The following is a 14,101-nucleotide window of genomic DNA, read 5'->3' on the forward strand; positions in this document are numbered from 1 at the left end:
AACTCGCTTTAAAAAGCTGTCAATTATTAGTGAAATGGGAAAGCAACAGAACTGAATAAAATTTATTGAGAGTAAATATGATAGTATCCATAGAGTGTCTCAGTACATGCTTGCTATAGGTGTTCTGTGCTGGATAGTTAGGAAACTAAAGTAGTTTTTCCTCAAATGATCCTTATCTTTGCAATTCATTTTTCCTAAAACAAGTCTGGAATTTCTGAGAGTGTTGCAGATGGTCCCTAGGAGGCTTGAAACATAGCTATTTCATCTTAAGTTTGCCTTTGCACCATTGCAGATACCACCCCTTGTTTCTACTTTTAGTGGAATAAAGTCTTTGTTCCTCCTCCTCACGTGTGAATTCCTAGAGTCAGGTCTGTATCTTTTTCATCTTTGAATTCCTACTTTCTACCACAGTACTTAGTATATAGTTGGTACCTGTTCTTTAGAGCATAATAAACCATGCCAAAACATAGTGGCATAAAACACCCCCAAAACAACTTTTTTACTATGCTCATAGATTCTGTAGGTCAAGAATATGCAAAGCCAGGGATAGCTCTTCACTGCTCCCCTGTGTCTGGGGCTCTTCTGTATGGGGTAACTCAAAAAGCTGGAGACTGTACCAGCTGAAGCTAGACGATCCGGTTCCTAGATGACTTCTTCACTAACGTGTCTAGCATCTGAGCTAGAATAGCTGAAGCACAGGCTTAGCTGGTTCTGTTGACTCGAGTACTACCTATGGCCTCTCCAGAGAGTGTTCTCAGAGTAATTGTACTTTATTACATAGCATTTCAGGGCGCTAAGACTGAGTTTTCCTAACAAATAAAGAAGAAGCTTTGTGGCCTCTTACTACCAAGCCTTGGAGTCACTTAGGGTCACGTCCACTGCACTCTGTTGGTCAGAGTAGTCACACATCTCCCAGATGCAAGGAGTGCCAAAGAATTTGTGGCCATGTTTTGAAACTACCACAGTATTCATTGAATGGTGGAAGAGCCAGAGTGAGTGAGTGAACGAGTGTGAGAGAGAGAGGGAAAAATAAGAGGAGGAAGAAGATTACAAATTGAGGTGTGTTTAATATCACCAGTAATTATTGGCTCTCGTGTTTCTAAGTTTGATTGCTGATCTGTGTTCCATAATGAAGGCATTTTCCATAAATATTCTGTTCACATTATTACCTATACAGACATACCTCATAGATATTGTGGGTTTGGTTCCAGACCACCACAATAAAGTGGATATAGAAATAAAGTGAGTCACGTGAATTTTTTGGTTTTTCAGTGCAACTAAAAGTTACGTTTATACTATACTGTAGTCTATTGTGTGCAATAATAGCATTATGTCTTAAAAATAACGTACATACCTTTATTAAAAAAATACTTTATTGCTAAAAATGCTAACCATCATCTGACAATGCAGTTGCAACAAACTTTCAGTTTGTAAAATAACCGCAGTATCTGCAAAGTGCAATAAGTGAGGTATGCCATTATTGCAAATATATATATTCTGATTTCCTCCTTCAGCCACCAATTCGTAAGGTTCCCCTCCTCCTTTTTCTCATATGAGAATTCTATACATAATATTTTAGATAAGATCTAATGCATGTATGCTTGCTCAATTATACATATCTACTTACAGTTAAAGAGGAAGAGAACCATATTTGAAATCCCAAAAGACCAGTATAACTTTATTTTTTAAATTTTTTTAACATCTTTATTGGAGTATAATTGCTTTACAATGGTGTGTTAGTTTCTGCTTTATAACAAAGTGAATCAGCTATACATATACATATATCTCCATATCTCCTCCCTCTTGCGTCTCCCTCCCATCCTCCCTAAAGACCAGTATTACTTTAGATAGTTTATCAAAGATGTGTACATTTTATTGTGAGACTTCTTACAGAGAGGATCTTACCTCTGAGTGCCTCTAACATAAAGGACAAAGATCCTGGATCATAACTCATGATCTTACCCACCCAGTATTCTGGTAGCCGTCTAACTTGGAAACTGCCTTACTTTATATTGAGCCCATATTCTCTCCCTGTCTTACTTTCATCTATTACCTTGTACCCACATACTTGCTATTAAATTTGGAGGATGGGTTCCTGGAAATAAAGGCCCTAACTGAATATAAGCAGTACAGGGTTATTCTAGCATTAGCCCTCTGGAAATGAGTTGTCATGGTCAGGTGATGATTGCTCTCTTGTTCTTTTAGAAATCCCTAAGACATGACATCCATCTGCCTATAGTTTCTCGCAGTTTTAATGTCAAAGGACTTCAACCAAGCCTTAATGTGGTCTTTACCCTCAACCATTTCCTTGAAGGCATCTTGAGGTGCTGTAAAACTTCAGTCTTAATATCCAGCATGATACTGTTTCTTTGAGTCTTCGTGCTAAGTTTAGGACTATTACTTGTTGATCATTGGCTAAACTGTTCCCCCAAACACAGAATAAATGGCAGAAACAGACCATTAAAAATAAATAAATAAATTCAACTTAAGATAGTGCAGTAAGTAGTGCACACATTTGCTAAGAGCATTTGCACTACATTGTGCTAATAATGTGAATGGTTATAGGTCGGGTTCAATTTTATTAAATTAGAGCATAAGATAGCATTGAAACATTGGCAGAAAACAAAAAGGTTGTTGTGATGAATGGCTATTTGTACAGTTAACCAGTGAACGACGTGGGTTTGAACTGTTCAGATCCATTTACATGTGGATATTTTTCAATAATAAATACTACAGTACTACAGTCCGTGATTGGTTGAATCCTTGGATGTGGAGGAACTGCAGATTTGGAGGACCAACTATAAATTATATGCAGATAAACCCCAGTATTTTTCAAGAATTAACTGTATAGTTTTTTGTTTTTTGTTTTAAATTTTAATTCTAACAATGGCTGTTTAACAACCAACTCACACAATTCTCTAACATCTATCTATCTATCTATCTATCTATCTATCTATTTATTTATTTATTTATGGCTGTGTTGGGTCTTCGTTTCTGTGCGAGGGCTTTCTCTAGTTGTGGCGAGCGGGGGCCACTCTTCATCGCGGTGCGCGGGCCTCTCACTATCGCGGCCTCTCTTGTTGAGGAGCACAGGCTCCAGACGCGCAGGCTCAGTAGTTGTGGCTCACGGGCCCAGCCGCTCCGCGGCTTGTGGGATCTTCCCAGACCCGGGCTCGAACCTGTGTCCCCTGCATTGGCAGGCAGATTCTCAACCACTGCGCCACCAGGGAAGCCCCTGTATAGTTTTTTAATGAAAATATTTCAAAGACAAATAAATAATATTGTAACATTGCCCTGTGCAGTTACACAGGGTGTTTAAATGTATGTATGTCTAAGGTAGTGCTTATAAGGTCCAGGTTATATTGGGAACATTTATGGGAAGATATACGTTGGGTATGTAGGTTGCTTTTGTCTCTTAATTCTCTCTGCCTTAAAGAATTGTTTACTTGTAGCTCTAACTTTTTAGATGGCATGGCCCTCCATGGCTTGGTCTCCATCAGTACTCTAGTTTCATTTTCCATCATTCTGCCCCTTGACCTTTCATCTTCTGGTAATACTAAATTGTTTACGAATGTTGTAAATTGTTTGTGAGTCCCCTCATATACCATGCAATTTCATGTCACTATGCTTTACTCATGTTACTACAACTTCCTGAAACTTTTTGTATTATTTTTCAGTTAACTAAAACTTCAGTTAACTAACTAACTTTCATAATCTGATAATGGTGTGTTTACTCTATGAAGCCCTCATCAAACCCCTAGTTGGACCAAATATTCCCTTTGTGTACATATAACACTCTGTAGATACCTCTGTCTCCTCACTTTATTGTATGTTCTTTGAGAGCAAGGACCATATTTGATAGCATCTAATACAGTACATCATGTAATTAATAGACATTAAAATGAGCTGAGCTACTGGACACAGTGATTCCTTAGTCTGAATGTACTCTTGGACTCTAGGTCTAGATTTCCAAAAACTTTTGGGATTTTGTTACTTAAATTTTCTGTTTTCAAATCAAAATATACTCTCCTTGTACAGTAATTAACTGTCCCTCCTAACTTTGTTTCCCTCTCCCAAAACTTAGCAATAACATAGATTGCTCCTTCCTCTCCTTCACAAAATGCCAAATAATTACCATTAGCTTTCTTTTTTCTTTGTAAAGTAGCTCAAATTGCACATTAACTCATACCTAGATGTTTATAGAAGCTTCATAATCGGTCTCTCCTGTCTCTAGTCAGTTTTTATTCTAACCCACTGTGTTTGCCATTACCAGATTAATCTTTCCCAAAACACTGTTTTCATTATATCACTCCTCAGTCCAAAATCCTTCAGTGGTTCTTTACTACCTTCAGAATAAGGTCTAGATTTTTTTTTTTTAATAGCAGGCTGTACCTTAATTATTTCTGTACCTCTGGCATTCCAAACAGTGACTGGCATTGAGTAACTTCCTGTGAAGTGAATGAGGAGAATATGTGACCGAACAAATATGGCCCTATTTTCTATTCTAAAATTTTTTGCCTTCTAATGCTATTATAAAAATTCTCCATTATAGTCAGAGTGGTTACTTTTTTTTTCCTTCCCCAAACACCTTGCTTTTTCATTTGTTCCTTTTAAGATGTAAATTATGTTACTCTTCTGCTTTTGTGGCTTGTTATCCACTTTGATTTTATCTAAAGTTCTTATCATGGCTTACAAGACCTTACATGATCTGGAACCCAGCTACCTCTTTGAATTCATCTGCTATTCCTTCTGTCACCCTTTGTGCTTCAACCAACTGGCCTCCTAATTGTTGTTCTTGAGCCCATGAAACCATCAGCCTAGGCACCTATGCACTGCTGTTTCTTCTCCTTGGAATTCTCTACCCACCTATATCCATGTGGTTCTCCCCCTTACTCATTTAAGCCTTTGCTCATATGTCACCTTATGAGAAGGTGTTTCCTGATCATCCTAGTTGAAATATTAGCCCTCATTACTCATTATCCCTGTACTTTGATTTCTTTCTATCCATAAAGTTCACTACAACCTGAGGTGTTCCACATCTGTGTTTGTTTAATTATCTGTCTCTTTTTAAAATATAAGCTCCAGAAGGGCAGAGGCTTTGTTGTGTTAACTTTGTATCCCTACTGCTTAGAACATGTCTAATATGTGTTGAATTAGAGAGTAAATGTATGGAATTTATATGCCTTTGTGCTTTTAATTTCCTCTTTTTCACCTTTTTTGTCCTTAACCTGTCCTCTGAGAATCATTTCCATGCCCATTTGATTCTGCTGCACTCAATGATCTTTATTTTCTAATTTAGTATAAACCTGTACTTTGTTTTACACTTAAGCCTACAGAGTAGAGGAATGATTATCAACCTCCTCTAGTACAGAATTACAAATAGTCTTGCTACTCAGTGTGGTTCATGGGCTACTTGTTGCATGACCATTTCCTCATCTGTTGCAAGAATCAAATAGGACATATTCAATAAATGGAGTATCTATTACTGTTAACCAGAAAATCAAAGACTGTTAATTGAGAATAGTGTGTCAACCCTGTTCTGTGTGTTTGACTTTAATTAACTAATTTAATCCTATAGGTATTATTATTGTTCCCACTTTGTAGACAAGAAAAGCCAGGAAGGCAACTGCTTGAAGTGTGGTCCATGGGCTTGCAAAATCGGCCTACTAGAGATGTAGATTCTCAGGCCCCTTCCCAGACCCACTGAGTGAGAATTTTTTTTTTTTAAGTAGTATGCTTAGGCCCCAAACTTGAAGATGCAGTAGGATCTTCAGTGAGGCCAGAACTTTAGTATTTCTAGAAAGCTCTACAGATGATTTTGATGATAGTCAAGATTGATAACTACTGAAGTAGATCCTTGTTATTAGTGTACCATAAAATGCAGTGAAATATCACTGAAACACTTAAGTCATTTGAGACCCATAATCATCCACAAATATAAGACTAATACAATTATAAGGGTAATTCCTAAAAACAATCACTTTTTATTGATATATTTTAATGCTATACCCTATTTTTGGGATGGGGCAAACTACCTTACCTTAAGTACTTCATCAGTGTTATTCTATAAAACCATAAGGTGGTATTGATATAAGCATGCTTGGTTTGCTAAGCTCAACACTGGATTCCTGATTTATTCTCTTTCCTCAGTCTTAAAAATTAACTCAATTATGGACCACAGGAAAATTTTAAATGATCATATGTCCTTGACCTTTAGAATCCCTATAGAATAGTCTACACTCCCCAAAAGTGTTAAAACTTTGAATGTGTGTGCATCTGGTGTGCCACCAGGATTGGATGTTATACTACTTTGTAACTGCCTCTTTTAGGAACTTAGCATATGAATGAATGAATGAATATAGCAGTATAACATTTAAGACATGTATTACTTATTTGGGTAGTAAAATGGTATTTGAGGTAGCTGTAGCAGAGTTGCATGGTAGCTTGACTACCTGGCTTCAAAGTTTGGCTCTGCTGCTTACTAACAGTATGACCCAATCAAATGATTTATCCTTTCTGTATTTAGGTTTCTTGTCTACAAAATGGGGGAAATAATAGTATGTACAGGATTAAATTAGTTAATAAAGGTCAAAACCTTAGAATTGGGCAGGCGCATATATTCTCAATAAACAGTCTTTGATTCTCTGGCCATAATAATTATTCCATTTATTGAATATGTCTTATTAAGAATTCTTACAGCAGTTGAGGAAATGGCCATGCAACTAGTAGTTGAGAGAGTAGGATTTATACTCTGGTGTGTCTGTCTCTAAAGCCCATGTGTTTCTAGTTAATGCTCTACTGCATCTATGAACATGGTTATTAGGAATTAGAATCGGTAGCAATGAGACTAAAGTAAATATTATCTTGCCTTATAGTCTACAAATTGTTTTTACCTAAGTGGTGTGATTTGAAACTTTAGCAGCTCTGTGGAGGATAGTAGGGTATTATTCCCATTTAACAGATGAAAAAACTAAGTCTGTTTTCCAGAGTCACAAGCTGGCTCTCTCCTAGACAAGTTCATTTGGGTAATTTTCCTTACCTCTTGAGGAGCCTTTTTAATGCCTTAATGGTGCATTATATGTGACCAGAAGCATCATTGCCAGTACTGGGCTTTTTATTTGTTATAATCCCTCAATAGTCAAAACAGCCAATAAACTCCTTGCCTAGATCTCACCTATTCACTCAGTTGTTACCACCCACTCACCTCCTCGTCCACATACACACAAATGCACTGAGGCGCCATTACAGGGAGGCACTGCTGGGTGTGCCTGAGCGGCTGCTTGCCAGCTTGATTTCTGACTTATTGCCTCTCCCTGAATACTGGGCATGCACAGAACTGGGGGTCAGAACTTAAGCTACTATCATTTCCTAGTGAGGCTTTGCACAATTCTCTGTATGCCTGGAGTCTGTTTTTGTTTTGTTTTGTTTTTATTTTTTGAAGACAGGATTGGGTTGGATGATTTTTAAGATACCTTCCAGCTTTAAAACTTTGGGGTCTTTTTTGGTTGTTTTGTTTTCTGGTAATGTCATTACTTTGGTTATGTTATATTCTTTCTGGGTAGTAGAGCAGATTATAGCCCTATCTTATAGATGAAAATAAGAACGACAAGAAGATCCAGAGTACCTAAGGTTTTTTTTTTTTTAGTGAATTTAGCTGAAACTAAAAATGGTAGAGTATCCTGATTCCCATCCAGTTTTCCATTAGTTAGATCAATCAGGCACTTGGAATAATTACTCATAGTGGTTTAGAACAACTTGTTTTAACTTAGAACTTCCCATTATATTTTTTACTAATATAGATTGAAGAAAGTTGGCAGGTTTTGCAGTAGAACTAAAAGGAATTCAGTTGTTAATTGTTGTTAATCCCTTGCTTTCTGTTAGCTCTCATCACTCACATTTATTATATTATGCTTTTTCTATGTGGTGCAAGGTCCATCAATAGACGACTTTTCTTTAAATTTTGAGGCCTAATATGTTAGAAATATTACATATGCAGCTATGACTACCAGGAAAATGATGTACAGTATGTCATACCTTGTTCTATAGTTATCAGTTACAGGAGAAGCAATAGCATACAAAGATGAGAAGTAAAACCTGGATGTAGTAGTCTAATAAGTGTTCCCAGAAGCCTGCCCAGGTTAGTAGGGAGGAACAGTGCCTCAGAGACCAGGCTGGCAGATAGCAGCAGTCAGATGCTGCAGGTTTCAGTGCCTCTTATGTGATAGATGCCTCAGTACATTTGTGTGTCTGTGTGAGGGTGGGAAGGTTGGGGGCAAGATGGATAAGTGAATATGTGAAATCACAACAAGAAGTAACATGGGGGCTTCCCTGGTGGCGCAGTGGTTGAGAATCTGCCTGCCAATGCAGGAGACACGGGTTCGAGCCCTGGTCTGGGAAGATCCCACATGCCGGGGAGCAACTAGGCCCGTGAGCCACAATTGCTGAGCCTGCGCGTCTGGAGCCTGTGCTCTGCAACAAGAGAGGCCGCGATAGTGAGAGGCCCGCGCACCGAGGTGAAGAGTGGCCCCCGCTTGCCGCAACTAGAGAAAGCCCTCGCACAGAAATGAAGACCCAACACAGCCATAAATAAATAAATAAATAAATAAATAAATAATTAAAAAAAAAAAAGTAACATGAAGATAAAAACAGGAAAACAAATCCTGGAAAGTGGGGGCACAAGAGCAGTTGGCTACAGGAATCAGGAAAGTGCTTGAACTTAATGAGGTAAGCCAAAAGAGGCAGGATACCAGAGCTAAAATAGAAGCGTATGAAAACCTGGATAACTAGGTATGTAAAAGTTTGGGTGTTTCCATAGTGTAGCAATAGGTTCCTAAACACTTTTTTTTTTTTTAATTTGGCTTCATCATGTCTTAGTTGCAGCACACGGGATCTTTGTTGCGGCATGCAGGATCTTTCGTTGCAGTGCGCAGACTCAGTAGTTGCGGCACATGGGCTCTCTAGTTGTGATGTGCAGGCTGCAGAGCGCACGGGCTCAGTAGTTGCGGCATGTAGGCTCTCTACTTGTGGCGCATGGGCTTAATTGCCCCACAGCGTGTGGGATCTTAGTTCCCTGACCAGAGATCGAATCTGCATCCCCGACATTGGAAAGCGAATTCTTAACCACTGGACCACCAGTGAAGTCCCCTTCTAACCACTTTTGAGGACATTATTTCATGTGATCTTCACAATAACCCTGTTGGGTGGATGATAAATGATTGTTCCTAATCTTAACTCTTTAGAAAACAAAAATTGGGAGGTTACTCTTTTTTTTTTTTCAAGGTCACACAGCTCAGAGTAGCTTTGCTAATAACCAGCAGTTTTACCCAACACAAGTGTTACTTCTGTTGCCTCAGTTTCCTCATTTATAAGATTTGAATAATAATTGTACCTACCACATGGGGTGAGAAACTATGCTTACAAAATACCTAGCATGGTGCTTGGCACATGGTAAATACCAGTAAATGCTAGATGTTGCTATTGTTTCTATTATAAGAGCTGCAATTTGAATAACTTGATGTTCAGCAGATTTTATTTTCTGCTATAATGTATTGCATCTTTTAGAACATAAGTGGGCTGGTTATCTGTATTTCCACATATGAGTATTTCCAAAATGATTTTAACCCATGTTAAGCTAGTCTTTTACTCAAAACATTTTCCCCTGCCTCTTCACAAGGCAAAGCTACATGTGGCTTGTCTAGCTTCTTTTCTTAGGCTTACTAAAATTTCTTCAACCCAGGTAGAGAGAGAAGAAAATTGATCAATATTTAAATCGTGTGTGTGTGTGCGTGCATGTGCATGCATCTTAGCATATAAGGGTGTGTGTCTTAGTGTGTAAGGGAAAAGTATGGGCTTCAGAGTCAGATTTTGATTCAGATTATGGGGCCAGCTCTTCTTAGCCATGTGACCTTTAGGCATGTTATTATCATCTTCATCATCTATAAAGAGGATTAAATGATACCCATCTTACAGAATTGTTCTGATTTTTAGTTAAAGAATTTCTGGCATCGTAAAGGATGATCAGAAATAATACCCCTTCCTGGGGAATAGATTTTAGTGAGTAAAGAAACGGCTTATTTTATTTAGAAATAGTGAGTAAAATCCATCCTACCCAAATACAGTATGTTATTTATTATCCTTTGAGACCAGTACTTTGAAAAAGCTATAGATGGGTTTTACAACTGGTGGTATTATTTTACTTGGACTCCAGTGTCTTGAAATGTACCCATGAACTTTGCTTTGTGGATGTAGGCAGATGAATTAGTTGCCAGATGGATTTTAGTGATTTGATATTCATCTTACTCAAATCTAAAGGACCTGAAATGGTTCTTTAGTCACTAGTTCAAGTTGAAAGCATCTCAGGCAGGTTTTTACACAGAGAGAACATAGCAGATATTTGGTTAGTTTTTATGAGACTTGCTTACTATGATATTCTTTCCCCAGGCATTTGTACACTTGTTTTATTTTTCAGTACTTCAAGTAGCATTAAGTAGTATCTCATGGTCATCCAAGAATTCCAATGTAGAGAGGCACAGAGTCCTAGTGTTACATAATTTATACTTACAATTTTTACTTTTGTGTAGTTATGTGAAAAGTATGAAGATGTGGTCTTGCAACCAGTTTGATCTTTTTGCGGAATTGCTTTAGTTACATGCACTAGTTAGTTCTGTATTTTATATAGTTATTTTGAGTGTCCACTTCCCTTAGATGAACTGATTTAAAACATCAGGAGTGTTGGAATTAATGTAATATTTCCTTCTTTTTTAAAGTACTAGTCATTTTTCTTAATGGAATACTACCATTATTGAAGGAAGCCTTCTGCCTTAGCTCCACTGGTTGGTTTTCACTGCTTTCTCTTTAATTGAAGAAAGCATATCTAAGGATGGTATTAATGCATTTGTGTCTACTCTCAATTGAGATGGCAGTAATATAAGCAGAAACAGGAATAATATCACAGTTGCACATTTAGTTTTAAATAATATTATTAATTGCTGGGCATATTGCATAAATGCCTTCTATTCCAGATCACTAGAAAAATCTTTTAGTATATACCCCCTTTTGTTTCTTTTAAGGTCTAGAGATGTCTAAATTTTCAATAGGAAAAAAAGGTGAGTAAATGATGAATTGAAACTTGAGATAGTATTGAATTCATGTTTTATGGATTTATGGAGAATAACTTTATTTTTTATTTTTTTCTACTATGTGAAAATGATTATGGATCTTTTTGGACCAATGTACTGATAATAAGGTTGTATGTAGCACAGTTTTATATACTAGCTCAACACCTGTGTCTGCTCTAAACAAGGAAAGTATTTTAGTTTAAAATATCACACATAAGCCATAAATACTCACTGTCCTCTTGGTACATCATGCCCTAAAGCTCACAGGAGAAATGGTTTAAAATTTTGTTTTTATGTCTAGATTGTAAGTAAAATCACTTGTCATAGTGAGTTGCAAAATGCAAACCTTCATTCTGAAGCTGCCTGTTTCTTATTTGGATCTGACATATTAAAAAGCATATAATTAATGGTTGACATTAGTAATTAACATTAACTTTATGGTGCTTAATATGCCATCATTCATCCATCAAATAACCAGAAATGCATAATGTCTTGGCATAAAGGTTTTAATGATATAAAACAGTTCTTCAGTTTTCATATGGTGTAAATGTTAAAAGCCCATAATGTATTTAAAGAAAAATTTTTGTGAGTGTTTGTAGGGTGTTAGCTGTATTTTTATTTCTTTTTAGGAGTATGCATCAACAATTGTGTCAGGAACTTCAGAGGGAGAATGTGGACCTCATTGTGCAGTCTTCATTATCGGCTAAAGAGCGCCACCTTGCTGCAGTTGCCAGTGCACTATGGAGGCATTTCTTTTCATTTTTGAAGAGTCAGAGAATGTCACAGATAGTGCCTCTCTCACAACTCGCAGATGCAGCTGCAGGTCAGCGTTGTTAATTTGCTAATTAGTTTCTCATTTTGCAGACTCTGTCAGTTTTTTCTTCTGTCTGCTTGGTAACAGACTCTTATTTTATTATGGTGCAATAAATATTTTGTCAACCAGAAAGATGAAAAGAGTTACATATTTTAAAATTAGGAACCTTTGGTTTGTTTATTATTTTCCTCTTAGTAAAGGTAAAAATTAAGTGATCGTTTTCTAAAAACAAAAGATCATTTTTAACGTTAAAAATATTGAATGTACGTGAACTTTTCTTATGCATGCATTATTTGGAAAGTAAAGCAACATTTGATTTCTTCTAGTTCAAGTGGTTTATTTTCAAATTGTATGTTCAGATATCTAGTATAAAATGAAGTTGAATAAAGAGCAATAAAGGATATAGCATGAATTCCACTTCAACATCAAGCAGATTAGCTCAGAATGACATGGAGTATAGAGAATGTTATTGTTCTGACTTCATTAGATTCTATTTTAGGTTGTAATTTTTACTTAATTTAATTATTAGCCTACGGACATGTCCTTAGGCTTTAAGGGACTCTGAATCAGATGAAATTATAGGCAAGAATTTGAATATATGTGCATATATGCACTTTCCCAAAAAGAAGTCATTATCTTTCTCAAAGGGATATTTTACCCAATGTATGTTAAGAAATACTGGAATAGAGAGTGATCAATATGGTGACTGCATGTATTTAAACGCAATTTATATGAAGGTATTTAATGTATTTAAATATTAACACTTTTGAAAACCTAAGATCTAAACCAAGGTTTATTTTACCCTGGTGTGAATGAGTAAAGCTGAGCTAAAAGCACTACAGAAAAGACTGCATGATACAAATTTTAAAAGACCTTGAATTCTGGTAACACTTCCATAATTAAGACTTTACAATGATACATAGATTGAAGAATTGTGACAGGGCAATGGTTTTCCAACCAGTGTAATGTCTATGAAAATAAATATTGATATTCAGTTTAACCAAAGCAGTCATTACTAGCCAATATGACTTATCTTTCTTCCATTCATCATCCCAACTCCCAGTTAGTTACCAAAAATTGTATCATACAAGTTGAGTCAGTGCTGTCCTAGGCACTGAAAATAAACAGTATATAGATATAAAGCAAAATATGTGTGGGTTTTGGGTTCGTTTTGAAATAAAGACTTCATAGGAGAGAGAAATTTCCTGCATTAAAAAAAGGATATTGAATACCCACTTTTATTGCCATTGGGGATATACCAATGGGGAAAAAAAGGACTGCAATTCCTTTTTTCATGTATAAGCTCCATGTTTTCATGGAGCTTATAGTCTAGTGGCGGGGAGAGAACATAAATAAATCAGTAGGTAAAATGTGTAATATGTCAGATGGTGATAAGTGCTGTGGAGAAAAATTAAAATATAGAAAAGGATAGGGATAGGGAAAGCTAGAGGCAAGTTATAATTTTAAACAGAATTGTCAGGAAAACTTGTGTAAGTACCATTTGAGCAAAGACATGAAGGAGGTGGGATATGTAGCTATGCAGCTATGAGCTATGCAGAAGTCCAGAGGCAAGAGTGTGTCTGGTGTGTTTGGGGAACTACAGGAAGCCGTCAAAGCTCTCGTGGAATAAGAAAAGGAGTAAGAGTGGTCAGAGATGTGGTCAGGCAGTTATGGAGAACTACTTTGTGTTCTGCCTTGTACGTAGCTGTGAAGACTTTTGCTTTTACCCTGAGATTAGAAGCTGTTGGGAAGTGTTGAGCAGAGGAGTGTTATGATCCCTCTGGCTGCTGGCTGGAGAATAGACTATCGGGAGGTGCGGAGGCCGTGTAGGGAACTATTGTAACAGCTCAGAGGTGGGCACCTTGGGCTACAGTGGTAGCAGTAGAAGTGGTGAGAAGTGGTCAGATTTCCAATCTGAAGGTAGAGCTGACAGAATTTTCTAAGTGGATATGATATGGTAAGCAAAACAGATAAAGGGAGAACCCCTTGTTTGAGATGAGGAAGATTGTGACAGGAGCAGATTTTGTGAGTGAAGACTAGGATTTTGATTTTGGACATTTTTTTTTAATATGTCCATTAAAATCCAAGTAGGGATGTTGAGTTAGACCTCTGGATAATGAACCTAGGGTTCAGGGAAGAGGTCTAAGCTAGAGATTTAAATTTGGAAACT

General features: G+C 37.0%; 1 protein-coding gene across 4 annotated transcripts in view; it reads left to right on the forward strand.

The window, feature by feature from the left end:
• MMS22L (MMS22 like, DNA repair protein) overlaps positions 1 to 14,101 on the forward strand; it is a 134,260-nt gene that overhangs the window by 87,276 nt on the left and 32,883 nt on the right. For all 4 annotated transcript variants that reach the window (XM_068550973.1, XM_068550971.1, XM_068550974.1 and 1 more), the window contains one exon: positions 11,747 to 11,940. In XM_068550973.1, the coding sequence (XP_068407074.1) occupies positions 11,747 to 11,940 (194 nt within the window). The remainder of the gene's footprint in view (positions 1 to 11,746; positions 11,941 to 14,101) is intronic.

Source organism: Eschrichtius robustus, chromosome 9 (genome assembly GCF_028021215.1).
Source record: "Eschrichtius robustus isolate mEscRob2 chromosome 9, mEscRob2.pri, whole genome shotgun sequence".
Taxonomy (NCBI): Eukaryota; Metazoa; Chordata; class Mammalia; order Artiodactyla; family Eschrichtiidae; genus Eschrichtius; species Eschrichtius robustus.